This window comes from Marmota flaviventris, chromosome X (genome assembly GCF_047511675.1).
Source record: "Marmota flaviventris isolate mMarFla1 chromosome X, mMarFla1.hap1, whole genome shotgun sequence".
NCBI lineage: Eukaryota > Metazoa > Chordata > Mammalia > Rodentia > Sciuridae > Marmota > Marmota flaviventris.
The window spans coordinates 54,498,709-54,523,408 of NC_092518.1; the positions used below are offsets into that span (position 1 = coordinate 54,498,709).

The window sequence follows — 24,700 nt, forward strand, 5'->3', positions numbered from 1 at the left end:
ACCTCTTTTAAACAATTTTGCTCATCATTTGGCATTACTCATATAACAGGAATCCCATTCAATCCACAGGGACAAGGCATAGTTGAAAGAGCTCATCAAACTATTAAAATGTACTTATTAAAGCAAAAAGACGGAATTGGGAAGGGGTATATATTCCCCAAAGATAAACTTAAAATAACCCTTTTTACTCTAAACTTTTTAAATTTGGATTCATCAGGACTTAGTGCTGCGGAAAGGCATATGTGTCCAAAAAATGTGCATAAGCCCAAGGTACTTTGGAAGGATATTCTAACAGGACAATGGAAAGGTCCTGACCCAGTGATTGTCTGGAGTCGGGGGCCTGTTTGTGTGTTTCCACAGGGAGAACAGCAGCCGATTTGGATTCCAGAGAGATTAACCAAGGTCCTGACCCAGTGATTGTCTGGAGTCGGGGGCCTGTTTGTGTGTTTCCACAGGGAGAACAGCAGCCGATTTGGATTCCAGAGAGATTAACTAAAGCGATTTCTACAGACCAAAAAGAAGATGATTTGACTCAAGTCCATAACAGCTGATATCCAAAACTCCAGTTTGGCTATCCTTACATCTGCGATAGAATCAGGATGCTTTTTTCAATATCAATTTTATTATTGCCCTTTCCCACATTCTATTTTGTTTTTTGAGCTCATACAGACCTAGGTTAATGTTTTGCTGATCAGTTCTATTTTTTGACTATAGAGTTTTTAAACATTGCAATGGAGATTTCACCTGTAAAAAGTTATAAGGCCTTTACTATTAGGTTATGTGTTGTTTGTATTATATTATGTGTGCACATTTGTGTTTTGTGTTATATGTTTGAATGTACGTATGTCCATATATCATATATGATGAGTGCTCATGAAAAAATGGATCCAAATTTTTTTTATATTCATGTTATTTAAATGGTTTAATTTAAATTGGGTAAACAACTGTTGAGGATTGTTTTAATATGTGAACAAAAAAGGAGGTTAACAGATCTGTTTGTTTACTTTCACCTTTCCTTTTCATTATAATTCTCTTAAAGACAATGTAAATTGTTAAGAAAATTGTTTTCTTTTAGTGCCTTCTGTAATGTTACATAATTTTTTCTTTAGCCATTATTGCCAGAATTCCTATCTTCATCCCAGTGCTGGTGAAGTCAAAGATAAAACCAATCTACAGCTTCTGCAATAGCCATCACTGAACTGCTTGCAGAACTTGCCTGGACACATTGTGAACTCACCTGTATGCATTGTGAACTATCTGTTGGTGCAGCGACTTGTGGTAGTGTTGGGGTATTTTTGCTGATGATGTCATCGGTGGTACAATTTTTCCAAAAGGAGCCGTCAGTTAGCTTGGTGTGTCTTCCTCCCTTCTGCTTGTCATGATCGTCCAGCTAAAATTTGGGGGCCAACAGAGGTGAGGCAAAGAACCTCATCCCCCTGCTGGTACAAAGACTTCTCCACAGGTGTGGCTGTATACTGGACCGGTAGTCAGTGACGGGTAAGATCCAATTGCAATGGTACCAACCTAATGGGTAAGGACCATATGTACTATTGGAGAACCTAAGGCAGGCACGGTCCCTAAGCCACATGCTTGTTGTTTAAACAGAGAGGGGGAGATGTTGAGAGCCACAGCCGAAGGGGCCCCAGCAAACTTCCAGCTGCCGGCTGATGATTGGCTCACAGTGGCCCCAGCAACATCTAGCTGATTGGCTCCTCTGCGGTGATGCTCATTGGGCTGTTTCCCTGCCCTTTCAGACCACGGAGCTGCTCATTGGGGGACTTTTTTGGCTCCGCCCACATGACCCAGCCAATCGGCCTCAAGAGCAGGAGGATTGTGGGAGGTGGAGAGAGGCTTGTGTGGGAGAGAGAGGCTTGTGGAAAGCCGGTGGTGGCAGTTGAGGCTCTGAGGGTTTTTCCTGAGAGGCTGTTTTGTTTGGCGTGTGTGGTTCTAAAAATAAAGTTAGTTTCTTTTGACAAGTGGCTCCTGATTGTGCCCAGCCAGACTGCGGCAATTGTTGGAGGAATTGTGTATAGTATGATACCACTCAGAGAGGAATCTGACCTTTACCCAATGAGCCCTTCTCCTCTGCTGTTTTTGCTTTGTATCCTTTCACTAAAATAAAACTTAGCAATTAGTCTATAACATGCCAAGTCCTGTGATTAGTAGTGATCTTTGAATTTAGGGATGGTCTCAGGCACTCACATAACAATGGCTGTTGAAAAGGATTTATTATTGGGGGGTGGGCTGGGGTTGTGGCTCAGCAGTAGAGTGCTTGCTTAGCACATGTGAGGCACTGGGTTCTGTTAGGTGCAGGACAAGCTGAGTAAGTTGTCTGCAGGGCATGCCAAACAAAGTTAGCTGCAGGGTGACCTGGTCACTCAAACCCTGTGTATGGCTCTTTATCACCTGTTTGCTTCAAGCCCAAACGCCCAAGCCCCTGCTCAAGGCTGAGCGCTTTGCCCCCCTACTCAAGGCTGAACACTCAACCCCCTGCTCAAGGCCAAACATGTAACCCCCTTGTGTCAACAAGGCAGCTTGCAGACCCAGAGACCTCATTAGATTTGGGCTATAAAAACTCCCTCCTGCCGGGCCCCTCTCTCTCTTGCTTTCTCTAACTCTTTTGCTCTCTTGCTTTCTCTGTCTCTCTCTTGCGCGCGCTTCCCCCCCCTCTCTCTCTCTCTCTCTCTCTCTCTCTCTTTCTCTCTTTTCTCCTCTGTTGCACTGCTGCAATAAAGATCTTTTGGTTGCTCCGAGTGTTGTGGTCACTTTCCTTTCATTGGTGCCGAAAACCTGGGAGAGGGTTAAAACCCACTTTTGGGTCCCTCTTCCTTTGGAAGTGCCACTCACCGGACGATCTGAACCCATTTTCTCGATTGCCAGAACTCCATCAACCACCGGCCTTCGATTGGTGAGTTTCCCCTTCCTGGAGTCCTAAACCCAATGGTGGTGTCAGGAGGATTTGACTGTTGATTGTCCGGCAAACCTCTTTGCCCACCTGCGGGGAGGAAAACACCCCACCACAGCCTTTAAGGCCACGGTGGCCCTCAGAGACTCCTTCCTCGGGCAGAATAGACTCCTGGGTTCAAAATTATTCCCTTCCCTTCCCAGTTGGTAGTTAACCAGCATAGGCTTTGTAGGTCTCCCTCAAAGGACTGTGTAATCTCCAGGAACACATAACAGAGAACTGAACATCACACCCCACCCAGATCTTCACCGTCTCGGTGGCTCTCCTAAAATCCTAGTCCTCACACCTTCAAGACTCGGCCGCTAGAGACACACTTACCCTCCCCTTCCTCTCTCTTCCCCTGTCTCACTCTTTCCCCTCTTTCCGGCCTTGGGAGTCTCCGGCCTCTCCAGGAGGGGTCCCGAAAAGCCTTGGCCAAGGTCTCCCACGGCTCTGGCTCCATCCAGGATGAGAGCTTCAACTGTCAGGATTCAGTGACGACAAATCTCTGCAGCTCGAACCTGCCACTAAGGCACTCCTGATTTTTGGCTCTAGCGGGGACGCCCCTTTTGCCAATAAATCATTTTCCTCCTTCTCTCTTATACTATCTTTGTGTCTCCTTCCCTCTCCCCTATTCTATGTTTGCATCCCCTTCCCTCCTCCTTATACTACGTTTGCGACATGGGTAATGTGTCCTCTGTGCCAGTCGACTCTCCCCTACAATGCCTCTTGAATAACCTCAAAACCCTCTCCTTGACACCAGACATCAAACCCCCAAAATTGATCAAATATAGCACCCAGGCCTGGCCCACTTATCCCTTAGACAACCAAAACAGATGGCCCCCTTTTGGGTCCCTGGATCCCTCCATTCTGAGGGATCTCTACAATTACTGTGAGCATTCAAAAAAATGGGTAAAGATCACTTTCTTCTTGCTCCGAGCCAATCCTGGTCTCTGCACCTCTTGCAAACCTCTACAAATTCTTCCAGCTTGCAAACCAGCTCCCCCAACCACGATCCCCAACTTTCTCCTCCTCTGGACTCATCCACTACTTTTGACCCTGCTAATGAACCTCCATCCTATCGCCTGGCTCGAATAGGTCCTCACCCTCAGCCATCTGCCCTAGACTCTCCGCCGTCACTCCCACCTCAGTAACCTGCTTTCTCCCCTCCAATTACTAGATCAAAAATGTACACCACCACCCTTCCTCAGACCATTGCCTCCTTGCTGAGGTAGCAGTTACTGAAGGAATCCACCCACCCACTCACTCCTCTCTTCTACTGTTAGCACCCACACTGGGTCCCACCAGGTCCTCTTACCAGCTAACCCAAAGCTCAAACCAACTGAGGAGAGCCCTCAGACCTCTATCCAAGATCTAGTAAAAATGGCCTTTAAAATTGCTTTGTTATCACTGAAAACAGGTTACTAAGAATTTAAAGTCCTTCACAGGCTTTTTGGGATATTCACTCCCATCTTCCCCTCTGCTCTACCTGTTCTACTGCTCAAATTTTCCTTGCTAGGGAAAATCCCAAACCCCTTTCCCATTATTCTTTCACATCTCCTTCTTCATTCTTAGATCCACCCTAGCTGCTCTCAACCCCGCCTTCCCATCTTCCCCCTCCCTACCAGGCCCACAGAAAAGTCTTAACTGACCTTCTCCAGAATATTCACCATGGCTGATTTTAGGACTTTCAGCAAAAGAATCTCTACAAAAGAGTTTAATGTAGATAAACTTCCTATTTTCGTGTTGCCCTGTTTTACTTGACCACTGTCTGAAAAAATCAGCACTCCAGGTGCTGGACAACCCCTTACTAGTTTTTCACAAAATATGTAAACAAGGCCTCTGGCCTTGAGCTGGGCTTCACAGTGCTGACTACATTTCTAAGATAAGAGAGTTACTAACTGGGATCCATGGTAACAGCTGGCAGGGGGAGGAAAGAAAGGGAAGAAGTAGTTCTCCCCCTCCCAGGTATCCTTGAAGGATTAACTTGCCCAGAACAGAAAACAAAACAAAACAAAACAAAACTGCTTTTTGTGAACTTCTACAGACTGTGAACTTCTGAGCCCCACCTTTTACATGCTAGGTGCAAAATTCTGAAACTACCTAAACTTGGGGTTCAGGGATTAATTGATTACAGCAGAAGATATGCTCTCTGAATCTGGCTGCAACCAAATAAAACTGTTTCCCTAACTTCAGTGCTATCTTAGGTGCCTTGCCTTGTCCGTTCCTACAACAATATAATTCTATACATTTAAACATTGTTTATGGTTTCACAAAATGGTCAACAGATGTGATTAATTGTGTACTGCAAACAACAAAATCTCTTATTAAAATTGAATAATTTGCCTAAATTCAGAAATTTACAAGGATTGTTTCAAAGTGTGAATAAAAAAAGAGTTAACAGATGGGAAAGAGAAATTAGAAGGTTCTAAGTATGGATTTAATAGAAGGAAAAGATGTTTCTGGATAAGAGAGTCTATTAAGTAAATAAGAGGGTTTAAGCAAGTGATAAAGAAGGTCTGTGTATGTTGGCTATATAGGTTTAAGTAAGTGATAAAGAAGGTTTGTGTATGTTGGTTATATATGTAAGTTTTTTGAGCAAGTAATCTTGAAGGAATTAAGCATTATACAACTATGGTTAAACAACAACTGTTATTTTGCAATATTGTAATATGTTATTTCTTTAAGAGCTAAACTTGATAAATATAAAAACATCAATGTAATTGTGGCACTATTACTTTTCTTTGTATATTAAATGTGTTCATATTTTCCAGGTATATAAGTCTTTAAGATAGAAGCTTAAAAAATTATATTAAGCTGATATTCTCCAAAAGGTTGCATGATAATTTTAGGCTTATAAAAATAACATATTGGAAATTTATTTATATCATTTAATTTTCTATAACTGGACCTGTTATCAATAAGATTAATATAAAGTTCTATAAAGTGGGTACAATTTAAATGTAATATATTATGTTAGCTAGTATTCATGTGACCTCAAACAACAATATATGTAAACTTTATAAAATAATATTTAAACACAAAGACCAACTTCAATACTAGAACACTTTACCTAAGATTTATAAAGAGCCCTGCCTTACCTGAGATAAGGCTGTCCCTCCCATCTTACTACATGTCAGAATGACTCCAAAGTAGGCCAGACTTCAGCTAAAGCCCAGTACTCTTAATTTAAGGTGAAACTGACTTTGCTGGATGTTTATTATCAAGACTTAAAGTTAAATTAAAATGGCCAAGAAAACCAATATTTGGCTCTGGCCCTCTGAGTCACTCTGAAATCCAGGGAACAGGGAACTTTTCTAAAGAGCTTTGCAACTCTAGGTCACATAACCTCCTGATCAGGGAGATTATTGAGACCACTGGAGAATGAAAAGCCAATCAGTGCATTTGCTATGAAGAGGAGGGTCATCGGAGAAGGGAGACATCTCTGATGCTTCCAAGGGAAGCCACATGGTCAAGCAAGACCTGGACCCATCCTAGCGCAAATGGCACTAGCAGAACTAAGAAGCTGCTCTCAAGTTCCCCCACAAGTGACCCATATGGGAACTCGGGTGACTCTTAACTATAGATAAAAACAAAGTCAATTTTGACCAGCTTGATCTTAAACACCTACCAAAACCAGTTAAGCCAAAACACACTCATTCTTGGGGGTAATGAAGGACAAAGAACAGCTAAAAAAGAGGAGACAGCAACTAGGCCAACAGGCTCCATGGGGAATGTTCAGTCAAGTATGGCCTTGGCTTCTCCAACTTGCAGGACCCCTATTAGTCCTCTTTATGTTTCTCCTAATAGGACCATGTCTATTAAATTGCCTACAGAAGTTCCTGCAAGATCAGATACACAAATTCACCAACCAGTCAGTCAATCAACCACTTCTTTAAGACTACCAGCCCCTGATGCCCAAGACAGACACCTACGACTCATGACCAACTCCTCTAGCTTCAGAGACTCTGCCCCCACCTAAAACCCTCCCTGTGGTGAGCCGTTCCTATAGACCGTGGCCGCCATTAGAAGATGGCGCCGGCTTCCACTGTGGCCTGTGATAAACAACTCCTTTTATGGAGAATTGGCGCGCAATCCCTTACCACCCTATGAGAAAGATCCACGTGGCAGCTTGGGATTGGTATGCGGGAGGCTTTATTAGGCTGTGCTTGGGCGCTCGGCGGGCGGGCGCTAGAAGATGATACATGACTCAAGGCCTGAATAAACTGCTGAAAGAAGAATCCTGTGTCGTGTTTTTCCCTTGCCGGCGAGGGGACGCGACACCTCCCTAACCCCTTTTCCAGATTTTACAACCCCTCTTTCACTTCCTAGGAATGAGAACTACTCTCCAGCAGGTCCACTCTGCTTGTTCTGTCTGCTCTACAGTGTCCCCATAAGGAAACATCAAACCTACACTTCCCACACATCAGATGAGGAGTCACCAGCCAGACGAAGACTGGTAGATCAACTTCACTCATGTGCCTAGGCATAATAAGCTTCACTGCCTACTCACTTTGGTTGATACTTTTCAGGTTGGATAGATGCCTTCCCTACATCCAGGGATATTGCTGACACCATTGCCTCCATCCTCATTGAGGGGATCATTCCCAGGTTCGAACTTCCCGCCTCCATCCAGTGAGACAATGGTCCAGTTCTCACTTCTCAGGTTGTTCAGCTAGTCTCCAAAGGCCTCAACATCACTTGGAGGCTCCATATCCCCCACCAACCCCATCCTTGGGTAAGGTTGAGAGGCTTAACGGCATTCTCAAGGACCATCTCACTAAACTTGCTATTGAACTTAGGCTCTCCTGACCCAATCTCCTGCCGTTGGCCCTCACCTGAATTCAGGCAGCCCCAAGGGCCCCCTCAGGCCTTAGCCCCTTTGAGCAATTCTATGGATGCCCTTTCTTAACCACCCAAAGCTTTCCATTCACTCCTCCTCCCCTTGTGTCCTACCTGTCCTATCTTACACTTCTACGCAAACTCCTAAGGAAACATGCAGACCAGTGCCTTCCTGCACCATTCATTGCCTCATCCCCCATCACAACCACAAACTGAAATGGACCTTCTTCAACTGGGTGATACAGTCTTACTTCCAGAACTGCATTCTCAATCGTTGTAACCTCGCTGGACAGGACCCCATACAGTCATACTTACTACCCCAATGGTGACCAAGCTTTTAGACACTCCCCCTGGTACTGTCTCCTGCCTTAAAAAGGCACCTGTTCCAAATGTCCAGTCCTGGACTTCCACCACACCCACTAAACTCAAAAATTTTTGCCAACTCTCTTCTTCTTTTATTAATCATTAATCTCTCTCAAGTTTCTATCCCAACCACAGATGGCACTTTAACATCCAAGCGACATGGCACCAGGATGACACCACCCACTCTCAGTTTATGGCTGTAATCGGGCTGTCACCCTTAACATTACCGGATTCAACCAAGCCACCTCCAATACTTCCTAGAGTCCCTACAACAGGACCAATGGCTGATACCAAGAATCTCCTCCACCTAGGACTGGTTTGATGCCATCAACGACTTGTGGCTTCAAGACTTTACCCCTACCAAAGTAGTTATCTATAGCCACTGAGTGTTAATTTTGGCTGCCCTGGTGTTCTCAGACCTGTCCCCTGAACATTCCTCCACTTCCCCTTCTAGGCCCAACGCTGCCCACCATTAAGCAGGAAGTAGCCAGAGGACTTTACACCGTCCCCCGTGTCACTTAGAAAAACAAAAAGGGAGGAATGTTAGGTGCAGGACAAGCTGAGTAAGTTGTCTGCAGGGCATGCCAAACAAAGTTAGCTGCAGGGTGACCTGGTCACTCAAACCCTGTGTATGGCTCTTTATCACCTGTTTGCTTCAAGCCCAAACCCCAAGCCCCCGCTCAAGGCTGAGCGCTTCGCCCCCCTGCTCAAGGCTGAACACTCAACCGCCTGCTCAAGGCCAAACACGTAACCCCCTTGTGTCAACAAGGCAGCTTGCAGACCCAGAGACCTCATTAGATTTGTGCTATAAAAACTCCCTCCTGCCGGGCCCCTCTCTCTCTTGCTTTCTCTATCTCTTTTGCTCTCTCTTGCTTTCTCTGTCTCTCTCTTGCGCGGGCTTCCTCTCTCTCTCTCTCTCTCTCTCTCTCTCTCTCTCTCTTTTCTCCTCTGTTGCACTGCTGCAATAAAGATCTTTTGGTTGCTCCGAGTGTTGTGGTCACTTTCCTTTCAGGTTCAATCCTCAGCACCACATAAAAATAAATAAGTAAAATAAAGGTATTGTGTCCAACTACAAATCATTTTTTAAAAAAGGATTTATTATTGGATTTTTATTTGCTTTAGGCAATTCAGGTGAGTGCGTAAGCAAGCTAGAGGAGACTAGCGCATAGGCTATATGATTATAAAGCAAACTGTAATCAGTAATGTAGAAGCAGTTACTCCTACTGGCCAAGAAAAGGGAGTGTTTTGTTCATTTTTGTGCTTTGAACACTGTCCATGTATTTTTGTACAGAGGTTTTTTTTTTTTTTTTAAATCTCAATCCATCATTGTCAGTGGCTTTTTCTTATATTGGTGTTGTTAGATTGTTTATGTTAGGCAGAAGAGTACTGTGAGTACTAGATTACCTGCCTGTTCTCTTTCTCAAGACTATTATCATTCACCAAGTTTTGAAAAGTTTTCCTGGATGAGTTTTGTAAATTTAACTAGTCTTTATGAAGCATGAGGAGGAACTTGGGAAATTTGTGATTTATTCCCAACATTATATGACTCAGGGCTTCATTTTCTGATGAAGAAGCTGAATGGGGAAAATATGTGGTGAGGATTTCATAATAAGTCATGGAATCATAATAAATCTCTCAGGTTCCAAATAAAAAGGCCTTTATAAAACACATTTTGAAAAAGATTGGGAATACTTGTTGGATTTAAGCAATTTCTTTTTTTTAAGCAGGAATACAAAGTTTTATTTACAATAATTTTATAGTTTTTTATCTTTACTAAACAAATTAAAGTTGTATATATTTATCACATACATCATGGGAATTTTTTTAAAGTTGTAGGTGGACAGCATGCTTTTTTGTTGTTTAGTTTTTTATGCGGTGCTAAGGATCAAATGCAGTGCCTCACACATGCTAAGCAAGTGCTCTGGCACGGAGCTACAGCCCCATATGTTTTGAAAACATATATATTGTGTAGAATGAATAGAGCTAGTTAACGTATGTAATACCTCACATATTTATCTTTTTTTGTGGTGAGAACACTTAAAGTCTGAAAATAAGGTATTTCTCTACCTATAAACTCATATATAAGTCATTTGTTTTCCAAAAGTTTATTTTGAGTTCAAATACAGCAAAGCCATGAAGGAGAGGGAATTTATAATGTGAAAAAATAACTAAAGTTATATATAGGATTTAATTTTTGTTATTTAGTCCTATGTGGTTAATAATAACGACAACCTGTAAACATAAACTATGTAAGATGTAGGAATGGTGTGATTTCGTCTATGGAAAAAAAATGTCTGTGCATTTATTTTTGGGAGGTTCATAGAGATGGTGTTTTTGGTGGCAAAGTGGTATGAGTATATTGGGGATTTAAAAGCCCAGCAAAACCCCTTGACCACTATGCATAAAGAATTCAAATCCAGACACACATTAATTTGTTATTTTCTTCATTCTACTATAAATATATTCCAAGGGGGACGCTTTTCTTTTCTTTCTTTCTTTCTTTTTTTTTTTTTTTTGTGTTAGCTATGCTGTTTTTAGAAGATAGCCCAATCAATTCATTGGAGATTTTGTTTTTCTTGTAGCCCACACATTGTCCTCTAAACTTAATATCTTAAACCTAGACCATAGTATTTAAGTTGCCCTTTTTTTGTAAGGTATATTTCCATATACCACCTACTGAAGGATGTTTCTGAAATCAATCATTCAATCAATCAATCAAATTGACCAGCAAGTGTATATTTGATATTACTGTCACTGTTCTTAGTGCGAATTAGAGTGTTGATCTGGTTTTCTGATTTTATTCCTTCATTTTAGAATTAGAATTATTATAGTGTTATATAGGACTTCCATTTTCAGCTAATTAAAGTTCTATAATAGAGCAAAGATAAAGAATTTTCATAGTTAAATGAAGGATGAACTAGATAGAACAAGCTGCACTATACAAAACAAATCTTTTGCAAAGTAGGAGTTAGCAGTAGTTACTGAATTATTACTGTATGCCAATCAAAGCTTCCTAAAAGATTCTGGAATTGTAATGTTTGTAAATCACATTTACTTTAATTATAATATATAAAAAGCAACCCAAATGTAAGTTTAAACAGAAGGAGTTTAGTAGTGTTACTTGTGTTCTGCTATTGTACTTGGGTATCATAAGGATTTGTATTAAACTTCTTGATACTCTGAAAACTACTTTTGTTTCTCAAAGTACATGAAAAAACAAAGAGTAATTTTAAAGACAATTATATAATTATAAAAGAAAATATAAATGCATATTTTCCTCTCATGATGGTTAATAAATATTTTATCTTATTTATCTAATCTATCTTATTGGTTCTATTTCTCTGGAGAACACTGACTAATACAGTAACATATTTCTAGGTTGATAAGAGTTCCAAAAATTTTCGCCTGCTATTATTTAGAAAATAAATGATGGAATTAAAGTGTTTTGAAATGCCTGGAGCATGCAAGGCTATATTTAAAGAAAACATATAAGTGGGGCAGAAGACACTAAAAGTAGTGAATTAGTGTTTCCCATGACCAAACCCATATTTGAGTTGGGCTCCCTCTGAAGGGAGGTCGGTTATTTTCTGTTGAAAAGGCTGGGACTCCATTCTTTTCTCCTCATCATTTGCAAAACTAATAGGTCAGAAATACTGACAAGCATACAAAAGAAAAATTTAAATTATCCCCAATTCTGCATCTCCAGATATAGCATTCTGATACTTGTTAAAACAGCACAGAAGTCTTGATTCAGCACTATTGCAGCAAGTGTCAAGATTATTGAGGTGGTGAGATAAATTATTGTTTAACTTCATGAACATAAGAACAAGATTTATAGCCAAAGTTGCTGGTTGATAAGGGTGAATCCTAGTATATGTTGATTACTTCTCCTTAACAATGTTTAATTTCATGTACTCTTAAAGATGTTTTCCTTTTGACTTTAAGACTGCTTGTGACTATAAGGAGAAATTTACAATTTTGAAGTCATGTAAATGAATAGTATTCTTCATTTGATCTCATTTGTTATTTACTAAACAATTTTAATTACTTAAATACCAATAGATAATCTTTTAAATCATAATTTTGAAGAGTATTTATTAAAATAGGAAGATGCCTATAATAGGAATCTAAGAGGGGAAATAAGCAGATATTGAAGAGTCAATACTATACAATTGTATTTTTTTTTGAAATGTACATGCACAAGGAAGAAAAGAAGACACTAATGTTTTTGCATTAATTCTCTCAAAATGGCTAGATTGCTAGTGGTTTCCTTTATCCACTATAAATCCATAATTTGCCAAATTTTCTAAAATAAGCGTATATTTATTATCAGAAAAGGAAAAGAGATTTTGTAATTGCAGAAATTTGAAAATTTAATGAGAGCATTTTAGGACTAAACTATGAAAATATGGCACAGATACTTGAACCTGAACCTTGACTGAAACTTCACATATTATTTGCCTTTGTTCTATTTTAAGTGCAATGTGTTTTAATTGAACATGTGCAAGCACAAATAGAGAGTAGTTGATTATTGATATGATAGTTTTTGAGGAAAACAACTTTTTTCATATTCTATTTAAGCAATACCTACCAACTTTATGACTCCCTAACATGGACCATTTACCCTAGTGGGAATAATCTCATTCTTGTCCTATTTTTCTTCTACAAATCTCATTTCTTCTCCTCTTCCTCCTTCTCATCAAGATTGTTTGTTTAATGAAAATATGGATGTACAGAAAACGGCATAAGGCAACACCTCAAATATAAAACCACCAATCACCTTAGAAACCCATCACCTAAAAGGGAGGCTGTGAGATAAAGTGAGTAGAAACACTGAAACAATACTGTAATGATACTTTTCTAAAACTAAAACACATTCACACATATCTAAAAATCTGGAAATAAATACACTGACATCCTAACTATTACAACACTAATGAATAAACTGTTAAATCAGAAATAAATCTTCTTTAACAATTAAAATCTTTGTTATACCTGATCTGTATTGATGTATCACACACCCCCTACCCCCAAAAAGCCACTCTGTTTTCTTTACCTTAGGGAATTTGTAATGGGATGTTTTCCATGTTATGTCATCTTCTGAACACATGATCATGTGTTTAACCTTTTCACTAGTGCTGGGTCATTAAATATTTACAATCTATACAGAATTTCAAGGCAAATGTTTTGATTTTCCTTAACATCACATTGGAGCATCCTTTTATTTTGACTCCAAAATAACCATCATGGACAAAACATAATTGGCAATTCAGCAGTAATACTCTGGGATATTGATAACCCAGATGTAAAGTATTAACTAGTCATATATACATTTGACTGTGGGCACCAGTCACCATAGGTCTTCTCTTTCTTCCATCCTCATTCCAGCTCACACACTCCTCTCCAGGAAATAGTATTAGTTTGGCTCAAATCTAAAAAGAATGCACACCTTCAAAGAAATTTTGAAAATTCAAAATTCGAAAATTAAAAATCCCTGGGGAATCACATCACCTAAAGATTTCCACTCTTAATATTTTGGTGTTTCTCTCCCTTCTCTTTGTTCATGTATTTGAACAGAAGACTTTTGAGTCACCTTTCTGGTCTCCTTTCTTGTTGGTTAATTTTCTCAGGCTTTCTTGAAACTACTGTTCAAGCAGTTTCAACCAGCTCCTGCCCTCCCGAATTTTCTCCAGTAAATCCCCCTCCCGTCTTGGAGCTGCTACCTCTGGGAAGGTGGGTGGCGCTAGAGATGTGCTGGATCTAGTCACTCATTGGACGGGACCTTGTCAATCACCGTCATTCAGCAAATAGGGTGAGATGTGAAGCCAAAAGAGGAGTTCAGAGGGTTCTCTGTGTAGTCGGTTTACGGCACCTCCTCTTTTTGCCACGGCAGCTAGTGGAAGAGGTCTTCATTGGGCTGTTTCTGCCTTCGCCCTACGCCTGCTTTCTTATAGCGCCCGCCTCGTCCTCCGTGGCGCGCTCCACGTTACGCCAGCTTCTCCAGCAGCCGTTGCCTCTTCTGCCTCTGTGTTGGCCCCCGCTGGTGCCTACGGACCAGGCCAAGCCGTCTTCTTCACTTTGGTGAGTCTTTTCCCGTCAAAAAGCTGAAGATGGAAGGGCTCGGAGAACAAGGCGCAGCCGGTGCAGTGGGTCCGTTACTGGGCGCTGTGGCAGCCCCAGCCTCTCCGCAGCTTTTGCTGGGGTACTCCTTAGACGCGGACTTTATTGAGAGTCTGCCTCTGGCAGTTAAGTGCCGAGTGTATGCTCTCAAAAAGCTTCAGGCTAAATCCGCCGGCCTGGAGGCAAAGTACCTCAAGGAATTTCATTCCATCGAGAGGAAATTTGCCAAGATCTATGGGCCTTTACTGGAAAAGAGACGTCAGATCATCAATGCATTGTATGAGCCCACGAAAGAGGAATGTGAGGTGAAATCCACGGTCGCAGACTGTAACTATAAGGTGGCAGAGAACTCTGAGGCTCAGGTGTATGGTCCGGAAGAGAATTCGGAGTATGAGGACTTGGAGGAGTATTGTGAGGAGGGTTTTGAGGACGTTGAGGAGGTATTTGGGGAGTATGGAGGAGGAGAGGGACATAATGTGGACGGAGAGAAAGAAGATCCTAAAGGGATCCCTGATTTCTGGCTCACGGTTTTAAAGAATGTACAGGAGATCACTCCGCTGATTCAGAAATATGATGAGCCTATTCTGAAGCTCTTGCAAGACGTGAAAGTCAAGTATTCAAAACCTGATGAGCCTCTCACCTTCACGTTGGAATTTCACTTTGAACCCAATGACTACTTTACAAATGAGGTGCTAACCAAAACATACATGCTCAAGTCTAAGCTTGATTACTCAGATCCCCACCCCTTTAGGGGTTCTGCGGTGGAGCATTGCATTGGCTGCAAAATAGACTGGAAGGAGGGAAAGAATGTCACTGTGCAAAGGGTCCTGAAGAAGCAGAGGCACAGGTTTTGGGGACTGATGCGTACCACGACCCAGGAATTTCCCCGAGAATCCTTCTTCAATTTCTTCAATGCTCTCCGATGGGGCCTAGATGCCGATGAGGATGAGGAAGATGTTTTCATTGCTCACACTTTGCGCACCTTTGTCATCCCAAGAGCTGTGTTATACTTCACAGGAGAAGCTCTTGAGGCTGAGCAAGAAGGGATGTTCAGGGAATGTAATAACCTGACTTCTGACAGAATCACACAGGAGATCCAGGTGGCTGCAGTTGATGGTGCAAAAGTCCAAGACCTGGTCTCCCAGGCAGAAGACATCGATCGCTGAAGTAGAATGGTTGGAGTTTGTGAGCCCTCTGTTTAATAACTGGAAGTTAAAATAACCAACACTTAATCATAAATTACCTGCAATCTTAGTGTGTGTATCTCTTTTGGTAGTTTCATATAAAATGATATTTATATATATTTAGCAATGCATTTCACCTAACACTACAGTGGTTTAAACTTTGTCAAGAAATGTAGAAGGAGGTGAGCTCTCTAAGCACGTGAATAACTTACTATTGTAAATTCATGGTTTTTGTCAGGTTACTATTAGTCTCCAGCTATGGAAAATTACCAGAACTTATAACAGATTTATATGTTTGGTTTCTCCTCTCCTTTGAAGCAATAAAACCTGATAGCCTCCTTTCCCCAAGCCCTCTCAAGAGGCTTTAATCTGTTGTGCTAGCTGTGCCTTCATCTCTTTGTTATAGATATGTAGCAAGTAACACTAACTAAATTACACTTGATTTATAATTTGAGAAATTGCTAGTATAAGAATAATTTGCAGCAAATCCACATTTAATAACTGTCACTTTGTTTATAGGCTCCTGTGTTTATGTGATATAGTTATCTGCTCAAAACCTAGTTTTATTATTGCTTAATAATAAATTAAATGCATTATGCTTAAAACCATTTCTCCTAAGGCCTGCCATAATTGTACCATGTACTTCTTCTAGATGGGCTAGAGTATGCATTTTCATTTCTGTATTGTTTTCATCTTTCTTGTAAATGGATTACCTTACATTGTTAGTTAAGCTTTATTGCCTTGTGTTTGCTCATTCCAGAATAAAATTATCATAAATGTTAAGCACTGTGTTCTAAGGGTTTTGGAGTGACAAATGCTCCTCCAAATGCCAAATGAAGGATTTGGTTGGGAGGTTTCAGTAAGTCAGACTTATCTATTGGACATAACAAGCACTGTGCCTACAGTCTAATTTACTTTTCACAGCCCACAAAATATTTTAATTTTTTTTTAATTATAAGAAAAATGAAGTGGAGCATGGTGTCGCATGCCTGTGATCCCAGCAGCTCAGGAGGCTGAGACGGGAGAATCATGAGTTCAAAGTCAGCCTCAGCATGGGTGAGGCACTAAGCAACTCAGTGAGACCCTGACTCTAGATAAAATACAAAATAGGGCTGGGGATGTGGCTCAATGGTCTAGTGCCCCTGAGTTCAATCCCTGGTACAAAAAAAAAGGAAAAGAAAAAAATGAATATAATAGTACATAATAATAATCTAGCTTGGATCATATATGTCTTATACCAACACAGATATAAATATTATTTATGTATTTCGATATAAATATCATCATGGAAAGGGTCCAGACAAGCATAACTGGCTGAATTCCATGAAAATCTTGGGTTCCAGCTTAAAAAAGAGGGGGAAAATGGAGAACATGGAATGGTTGACAGGGATGATGATATGACAAAGGAGGGGGGGGGGAGGAGAAAAGAAAAAAAAAACAAGCAGAGTAGGGGTCCTTGGGAGAAAGGAATATGTGGATCTTGGAGAGGTCAGTAAGGCCTGACTGACCAGAGGGAAGAGGGTTGACAGGGTGGGACCAGATCTGCATTGGGCCCTGGCCAGCGATAAATTTAAATTGGAGGGGCTTTTGCAAAGGAAAAAGAAAGAGAGGAATAAAAATAGAGGAGGTAGAAGCGGAATTGAGGAGGTAGGAGAAGTCTGTAGAGCAGAGAAGCGGGGTATGAAAGGGTGAACCTTATGAGAGAGAGGAGAGCATTCCTTGGTTTGAGGTTATAGAAATCTGGCTTTGTGATTTTGATACCTTTGCAGAAACATCAGTACTTTGTTTCAGAAAAGGGGTCCAAGCCAAAGGGGAACTAGAAGACATCTTGGCCTATTATATCCAAACTTTAATCATGTTTTCATTGCCAAAGTACATGTACACATGAATTAATTGTTATTTTATTCACTGAACAATATAAAGTGTTCATTGAATAAAATAACATGTGCACAGACATTGTTCAGAGCACTTTATAAGTATTAACATCTGTAATATCTGTTTTATGAATGAAAAAGTGGTAGTTGTCCCCTTTTTTATAAAAGTAATAAATGCAAGAGTGGAAGCTATAGCTGGAAAAAATTAGTGCCAATGAATAGGCCACTCTTAACCTCACTTTAACTAATGAGCATATACTTTTGTATCCTGCTTATAAATAAACTTATCATCATAGCATTAGTATTTTCCTGTATTAATACATTTTGAAATCATGATTATTAACAATCATGTAGTATTGTATGTACATGGGAACATAATCTTACCATTATTTTAATGTTGGTCATTGCTTTCTGATTTACATAATGCAGTTTAGCAAATGTTCTGCTTTTTTAAAAAGATGGACACAACATCTTTATTTATTTTATGTATTTATTTTTTATGTGGTGCTGAGGGTCGAACCCAATACCTCACAAGTGTGAGGCAAGCACTCTACCGCTGAGCTGTAACCCCAGCCCCGAATGTTCTGCTTTTTAATATCAAGACTTTTCATTTCAGTTCCCTTTTTAAGCTTTAAATTCCAATGCATTTGTAAGCTCTACAAAGTGCTAAATGGCAAGTGAGATATAGGATTCATATCATTGATGAGCTGGGGATTCAACAAGAAATACAATTACTAGAATATAACTTGATCATTCCCATATCTAGGTACAAACCATGGCAATACTATTTGCCTACTCAACATGTACTCCTTTGCCTTCTCACAGCACTAAAAATGTGTGAATAATACGATTTTGAGAAATATGACACATCATGTTTTTCACACATTTTCCACACAATATATAAGAACTTGAGAAGCAGAGTTCTCTTGAGCCTTTGCAGGAGAAACAAACTTTAGACTATCAAGAAATGAATGGAGGGGCTGGGGGTGTGGCTCAAGAGGTAGCACGGTTGCCTGGCGTGCATGTGGCCTGGGTTCAATCCTCAGCACCACATACAAACAAAGATGTTGTGTCTGCCGAAAACTAAAAAATAAATAAATATTAAAAATTCTCTCTCTCTCTCTCTCTTTTTTAAAAAAAGAAATGAATGGAGGATCCAGGGCAAAAGTGCCAATGGTAAGCATGAAATCAATTGAACTATAAGACTAAGACCAGAATAATGTAACAAAAATAAAACACACCTAGACAATAACTTGCTATACTAACACTACCAATATAGATGCAACTAGCAAAAGTTGGATCTGCAAGGGATTTATTTTCTAGCTGGGGATCAAAAAATCTGATAAGTAATAGACACATAAATATATAATTATAAATGTTTTGAGAAAAAATATAATAAATGAAAATTAGTGTTTTTCCCCTATTATTGCTTATGGCATATCAAGATAGTAGATATTTTATAAGGAAATCACTAAGCATTAAATAAAATTGTAGTTGGGAATGTAATAACTAGAAAAACAGACAAGCTTTCCAAATTAAAAGAAGAAAGATTCAAGCCAGGCACAGTAGCACATGCCTGTAAGCCCGGCCGTTTGGGAAGCTGAGATAAGAAGACTCCAAATTCTAGGCCAGACTCAGCAATTTATCGAAGTCCTAACAAAATTAGTGAGACCCTGTCTTAAAATAAAAAATAAAAAGTGCTGTGAGATTTAGGAAAAAAGTGCTTCTGGGTTCAATCCCCGGAATCCCCTCCCCAATAAAATAAAATAAATATAGTTTTAAAAAGCCAGGTGTAGTGATACATACCTGTAATCCCAGCAGCTGTGGAGGCTGAGGTCATAGGATTGCAAGTTCAAAGCCATCCTTGGCAATTTAGTGAGGCCAGCCTCAGCAACTTAGGGAGACCCTGTGTGGAAAAAAAAAAGAATAAAAAATGGCTAGGTATGTGGCTTAGTGATTAAATGCCCTGGGATTCAATCTACAATACAAAAACCAAAAAGATTCAAAATTAAACTAAGAAAATATAGACTATTTAGTAAATAAAGAGAAAAAAAGAGAAGCACAAAGCCTAACAGATAGGTAATTTATTTCACTCCTCTTTCCCTAGCAGAATTCAATGAGTTTTGTAGTGAGGAATAAATGAAATAAGATGTGACATTTGACTTTACCCTGTGTCCATGAAACTCTTCCTTAGATATCCTCATGGATATCTCACCTCTTTCAAATCTTCGTTCAAATGTCACTGTCTCAATGATACTTACCCCATCATTGTTTTAAGTTATATGTGTCTCACACACATAATTTCCCCTTACCCAGCTTGGATTTCCTGCATAGAAAAGGCATCACCTTTTAACTCACTATGCAATTTGCTTATTTGTTGTTCATCAGGTTGCTTGTCCTCCCACATTAAATTTAAGTTCTGTGAGAAAAAAAGATCTTTGTTTATTGTTGTGCATTGATCTTTGACCCTAGTTTATTGATGTAGCCCAAGCACCTGTGTTTGGTATAGAATAGCAATAAATTTGTTGAATAATCAATATCTGTCTCAGTAAGTGCAAATGAGATAATTTATCTAAAATGAAAACAGGGCTAAACCTGGTATTATGCTATCATTTTTTTAAATCAGAAAAGAATATAAAGAAATCTGGTCATGTATCAATCATGTATTTATCCTGTACTCTTGGACATTAGTAATGATGACACACTAGTAATAATTGTTGCCTCTGTGGAAGGGAATGGAAAGATAAGGGTAGGAGGGAGACATTCTTTGTGGTTTTCTTCCTTTTGAATTTATGTAATTGTCACAGGCATGAAAAACTAGGCTCCTATGAAAGTTTTGGAAAAATTGCTTTATTAGAATTAGATTATTTATCTGAAATATTGGGAGAACTTCTTCTCTGGTTGCTCTATTAATACTTTTTACTTTTGATTACTACTTGCTTCTAAGAGACAAATGAAAAATAGGGCACATTAACATGAAAAGAGCCTGGAGCCTGAGGTGGCAGAAATGTTTGAGGAAATTTTAAAAACAGGAATGTTTAATATTCAATTATGTTTTTATTGTTGTAGGGTACATTTATCTCTCATCTTTTGCAAAATATGTTTTATATATGAAGAACTTTCTATATGTTCTGGGGCCATCAAGTATGGGATAGCAAAAGTGTGTACCAACTTAACATATTCAGCAAATCTGTAGCTAGGAGCCAGAAAAATGGAATGTCAAAAGCTATTATCCTTTACAATTGACTATCTTTAAATATTGGTTGGTCTAGTTTGAATCTGTAATTCTCAGAGAGTGTCTATGTGTATATTCCTTTAAAATACAGTACTGGTATATAATTTATTTAATTCCTCCTTCCCTAGCAGAATTCAATGAGCTTTATAGTGAGGAAAAAACAAAATAAAACAAAAATACTGTGCTTGATTCTTTCCTCACTCCATTCCTTAGTGTGTGATTTCTTTGTTAAGTACTTGAATCACTGAGTCCTGGTTTCCCCATGTGTAAAGTAGGTATAACAATACCCATCTTAATGGACATATGTTTTGTATTCCTATGACATCACCCTCCTGCCAAATATCCTTCTCTTTTGAAAGGCTTTTCCCTTTTCTACTCCTAGAATATTGGTTCTAGTGGAGTTTGTGTCTCTAGACACAAATATGCTCATGTGGCTCAAGCTAGTACAATTTGAGTCCATCCCTAGAATTTCTTTTAGCTGTTTCTAAGAAGGGCAATCTCACTGTCTCAAGTGGTAAGGCTATGATGAAACTTGAACAGTGTGTGCAGCTAAGCATAGTCTTATCATCAAGATAATGATGTCCAGATTGCATCTCTGGTGTCTGCTTTTCCAGACCTTTGATATTTACCAGTTCTTTCTTTTATTTGGTAAATATCTTTCCAACTCTATGTGGGAGTTCTTACATGGAGTTAATTTTCTATCATATGTAACTAAATTATATCTACCTCACTAATTACATCTGTGCTCACAGGGTGTCAAATGCTATTAAATGAGATAATATGGTAAAATGCTTATCCTAATGTACTACCATGGTTAAAGTTAGACTTATGTACCTAATTTAGTAGGGAAAAGGGAGAAAGTTGAAAGGTTCTTATGGAAAGAATAAACAGATTTCTTTCAGAAAGTCAAAGGGACTTTTAGGAGAAATGTGGGATAAGAAAGTTTGTGATAATATTGGTTTATGCATATATGAGTGGTCTTTTTCATGGCCATGAAACTTCACTGAGAGGAGATTTAAGGTAGACTTACTTCCCAGAAGTTGCTGCTTTTGAACAAATAAAGGAAGGTTTCTTACTGCATCTGTTGAATCTCAAAGTTTCTCAGCTTAAAATAATCTTTCTACCAGCTCTGGGGTTGCCAGAGGATCACTATAATGTCCATTGAGGGTAATAGTAGGAAATGTGTCTTAAGCACTTTATACCTGTCAATTTACTAAGCATCTTGGATGTAACAAGTCTTTTAATGCAAACAAAAAGTGGGCAATATTACCATTTTTGCTCTACAGAGGGAAAAATTAAACAAGTAACTTTCCAAAGGTTTCAGAGCTGGTGAATGACATATCTGAGATTTGAACATGGTATCTAATTTGGTCCATTACACACTATAGAGTACAAAGGCAGTTTTCAAATATTATAACAGCTATCATGACTATCAACCAAAGATTGTACCAATGATTTAGGTAAGGCTGAATTGTCACATAATTAAAAAATTGATATAAAACATGAATATACTTTTTTAAATTCACTTTTTAAATTTGTTCTAATTAGTTATACATGACAGCAGAATGCATTTCAATTCATTATATACAAATGGACCACAACTTTTCATTTCTCTGGTTGTACACAATGCAGAGTCACACCATTTGTTCAATCATACCTGTACCTAGGGTAAGTATGTCCATCTCATTTCACCCTCTTTCTTACCCCCGTACCCCATCCCCTCTCTTCCCTCCCCTTTACCCAATCCAGAGTTCCTCCATTCTTCCCACACACCCCCACCCATTATGGATCAGCAACCACTTATCCGAGAGAACATTTGGCCTTTGATTCTTGGGGATTGGCTTGCTTCCCTTAGCATGATATTCTCCAACTCTATCCATTTACATGCAAATGCCATGATTTTGTTCCCTTTTAATGCTGAGTAATATTCCATTGTAATATTCCATTGTGTGTGTGTGTGTGTGTATACACACACAGTTTCTTTATCCAATGAATACTTTTTGAGGATATTGAAACCTTATGTTTATTGATAGTTAAAACCATTCACATAATCGAGTAATCTAAATTTTAGTGACTCAGAAGCTTTACATGGTGAGAAAACAGCAAAAATTACAAATTTCTATTACATATTAGTCGAGTGTGTAATAATCTCTAAAAGGGAACTTTAAAATAACTGAATTATCTGCAAATTACGTATTTATAATAACAGGTGTTTATGGGAAGGAATCAGTTTATAAATAAGATGATGATAATTTGAAACTTAGGTTATTTTTTAAATTAATGTTTACAAAAAATATTCCTGTTATACAGAACACGGTTTTGTTCCAGAGCAGGGTTAGGGTACAAAGGGAAGCATTCTAGAGAAATGACTGAACTAGTCCAAAAATTTTAAATAAATGGATCAAGATATCAATGATTTAAGAATGCCAAAGTTTTAATAGCCTGATGATGAAATAATGGATTTTATTGATTTTATCTTACTTTATCCAGCTATGTTCCAAGATGCATATCCCCAGGCTACCCATTTAGTAATACTATGCAGTTATCAAAACTCCCATTATTCCTTGAGGAACATAATTTGTGGTATATAGTCTCTCAAAACATCTTTGAAAAAGACAACAGTAAGAGAAGTACTGCTTAACATTTGAATATAATATACTCAGTGATCCTGTTCAGATTGTAAACAAAAGTAATAGTAAAGTTAGGAAGCTTAGAGCAAAACTTGGCTATGATTTCATTTAATGGTAGATTTATATTAAGCCTATTTACAAACATTAACCTCACTGCCAGAGACACTTAGACCCCATTACTAAGAAAAAATACAAGTATTCTGTCATCTTTTGGGACATTATGGGGGAATTTAGTTCTTTTTGTATATGATATTATACAACACAAATTGATTATCAACCATTATAGGACATCTTTGAAATAACACTTTAGCTTGAAAGAAGCGTGATTTTGTGAAGATCCTGATTTTTGACAAGCCTCCCTATGTGCCAGTGAGTAAATGGTCTCTCAGCATCATAACGATGTATCAAATATATTATATCAAAAATATTATATATTGTCCCCATAAATATGTACAGGATATGTCAATCAAAATAGGATTGAACAAAAACAAACCAGGACATAAGTGGCACATTCTATTTCTAAAAGTTCACCAGCATTTTTGGTATTTGTTAACAGAAAAAATTGGTTCTCCAGAAAAAGAATATGGGAACCCAAAGTGGTACTAAGATTATTGTAGACCTCAGGCTGGATATGGATAAATAAGAATTCAAGGGACTCTATGATATATGGAATAGCTTTAGGGACCTATGTCAAGGCTAATTTCAAAAAACTAGACTTCTTTTGGAGAGTTAATCTTTTTGTAAATTTATATATGACAACGAAATGCATTATAATTCTTAAATACATATAGAGCACAATTTTTTCATATCTCTGGTTGTATACATGGAGAGTTAATCTTTTATAAACTATTTGAACTTTTGAAATAATTATAGATTTAAACAAAAGTTGCAAAAGAAATGAATAGGTAGGTCTCCTGCACTGTTATCCAGCCTCTGCCAATGTTGGCATGTTGCATAACAATGACAGGACATTAACATTGGTACAATCCACAGAGCTCTTTCAAATTTCAATAGTACTGCATGCATTCTTTCTCTCTGTCTAGGCCTATGTAATTTTGTCATATGTGAGCTTCATTTTCACTATCAAGACACAAAACTATTCAGTTACTCCAAAGCCCCTTCTTATTACTATTTTATAGCTATATCACCATTTTAACCACCCCAATTTTAATCCCTGACAAATTTTTCTTCATATATATAATTCTGTTATGTAAATGAACTCATATAATATTTGACATTTTGAGATTGGCTTTTTTTTCACTCATCATAGTTCCCTTGATGTCCATCCAAGTTGCCATGTGTAGCATTGCTGAATAATATTCTATTGTATGGATTTGCCACGTTTTATTTAATTAATCCAATGAAATCAGTTCCATTGTTTCTAGTTGTAAGCTATTGAAAACATACTAGCATGAACATCTATGTACAGGTTTTGTGTTAATATAAAATTTAATTTCTTTGGAGATAATTACCCATTAATGCAATTGCTGAACCACATGGTAAATACA

The 24,700-nt window shown here is 38.7% G+C and overlaps 1 protein-coding gene across 1 annotated transcript; it reads left to right on the plus strand.

Moving 5' to 3' along the window:
* The first annotated feature begins 14,259 nt into the window (after positions 1-14,259).
* On the plus strand, positions 14,260-15,435 carry LOC114081499 (nucleosome assembly protein 1-like 2). The gene has a single exon (XM_027922969.2). It carries the CDS (start codon positions 14,260-14,262, stop codon positions 15,433-15,435), a length of 1,176 nt encoding a protein of 391 aa, XP_027778770.2.
* The last annotated feature ends 9,265 nt before the right edge of the window (positions 15,436-24,700 follow it).

What these genes read in the sequence shown, in the direction of transcription:
- LOC114081499 (XM_027922969.2), top strand. Translation starts at nt 14,260, where the DNA reads ATGGAAGGGCTCGGAGAACAAGGCGCAGCCGGTGCAGTGGGTCCGTTA.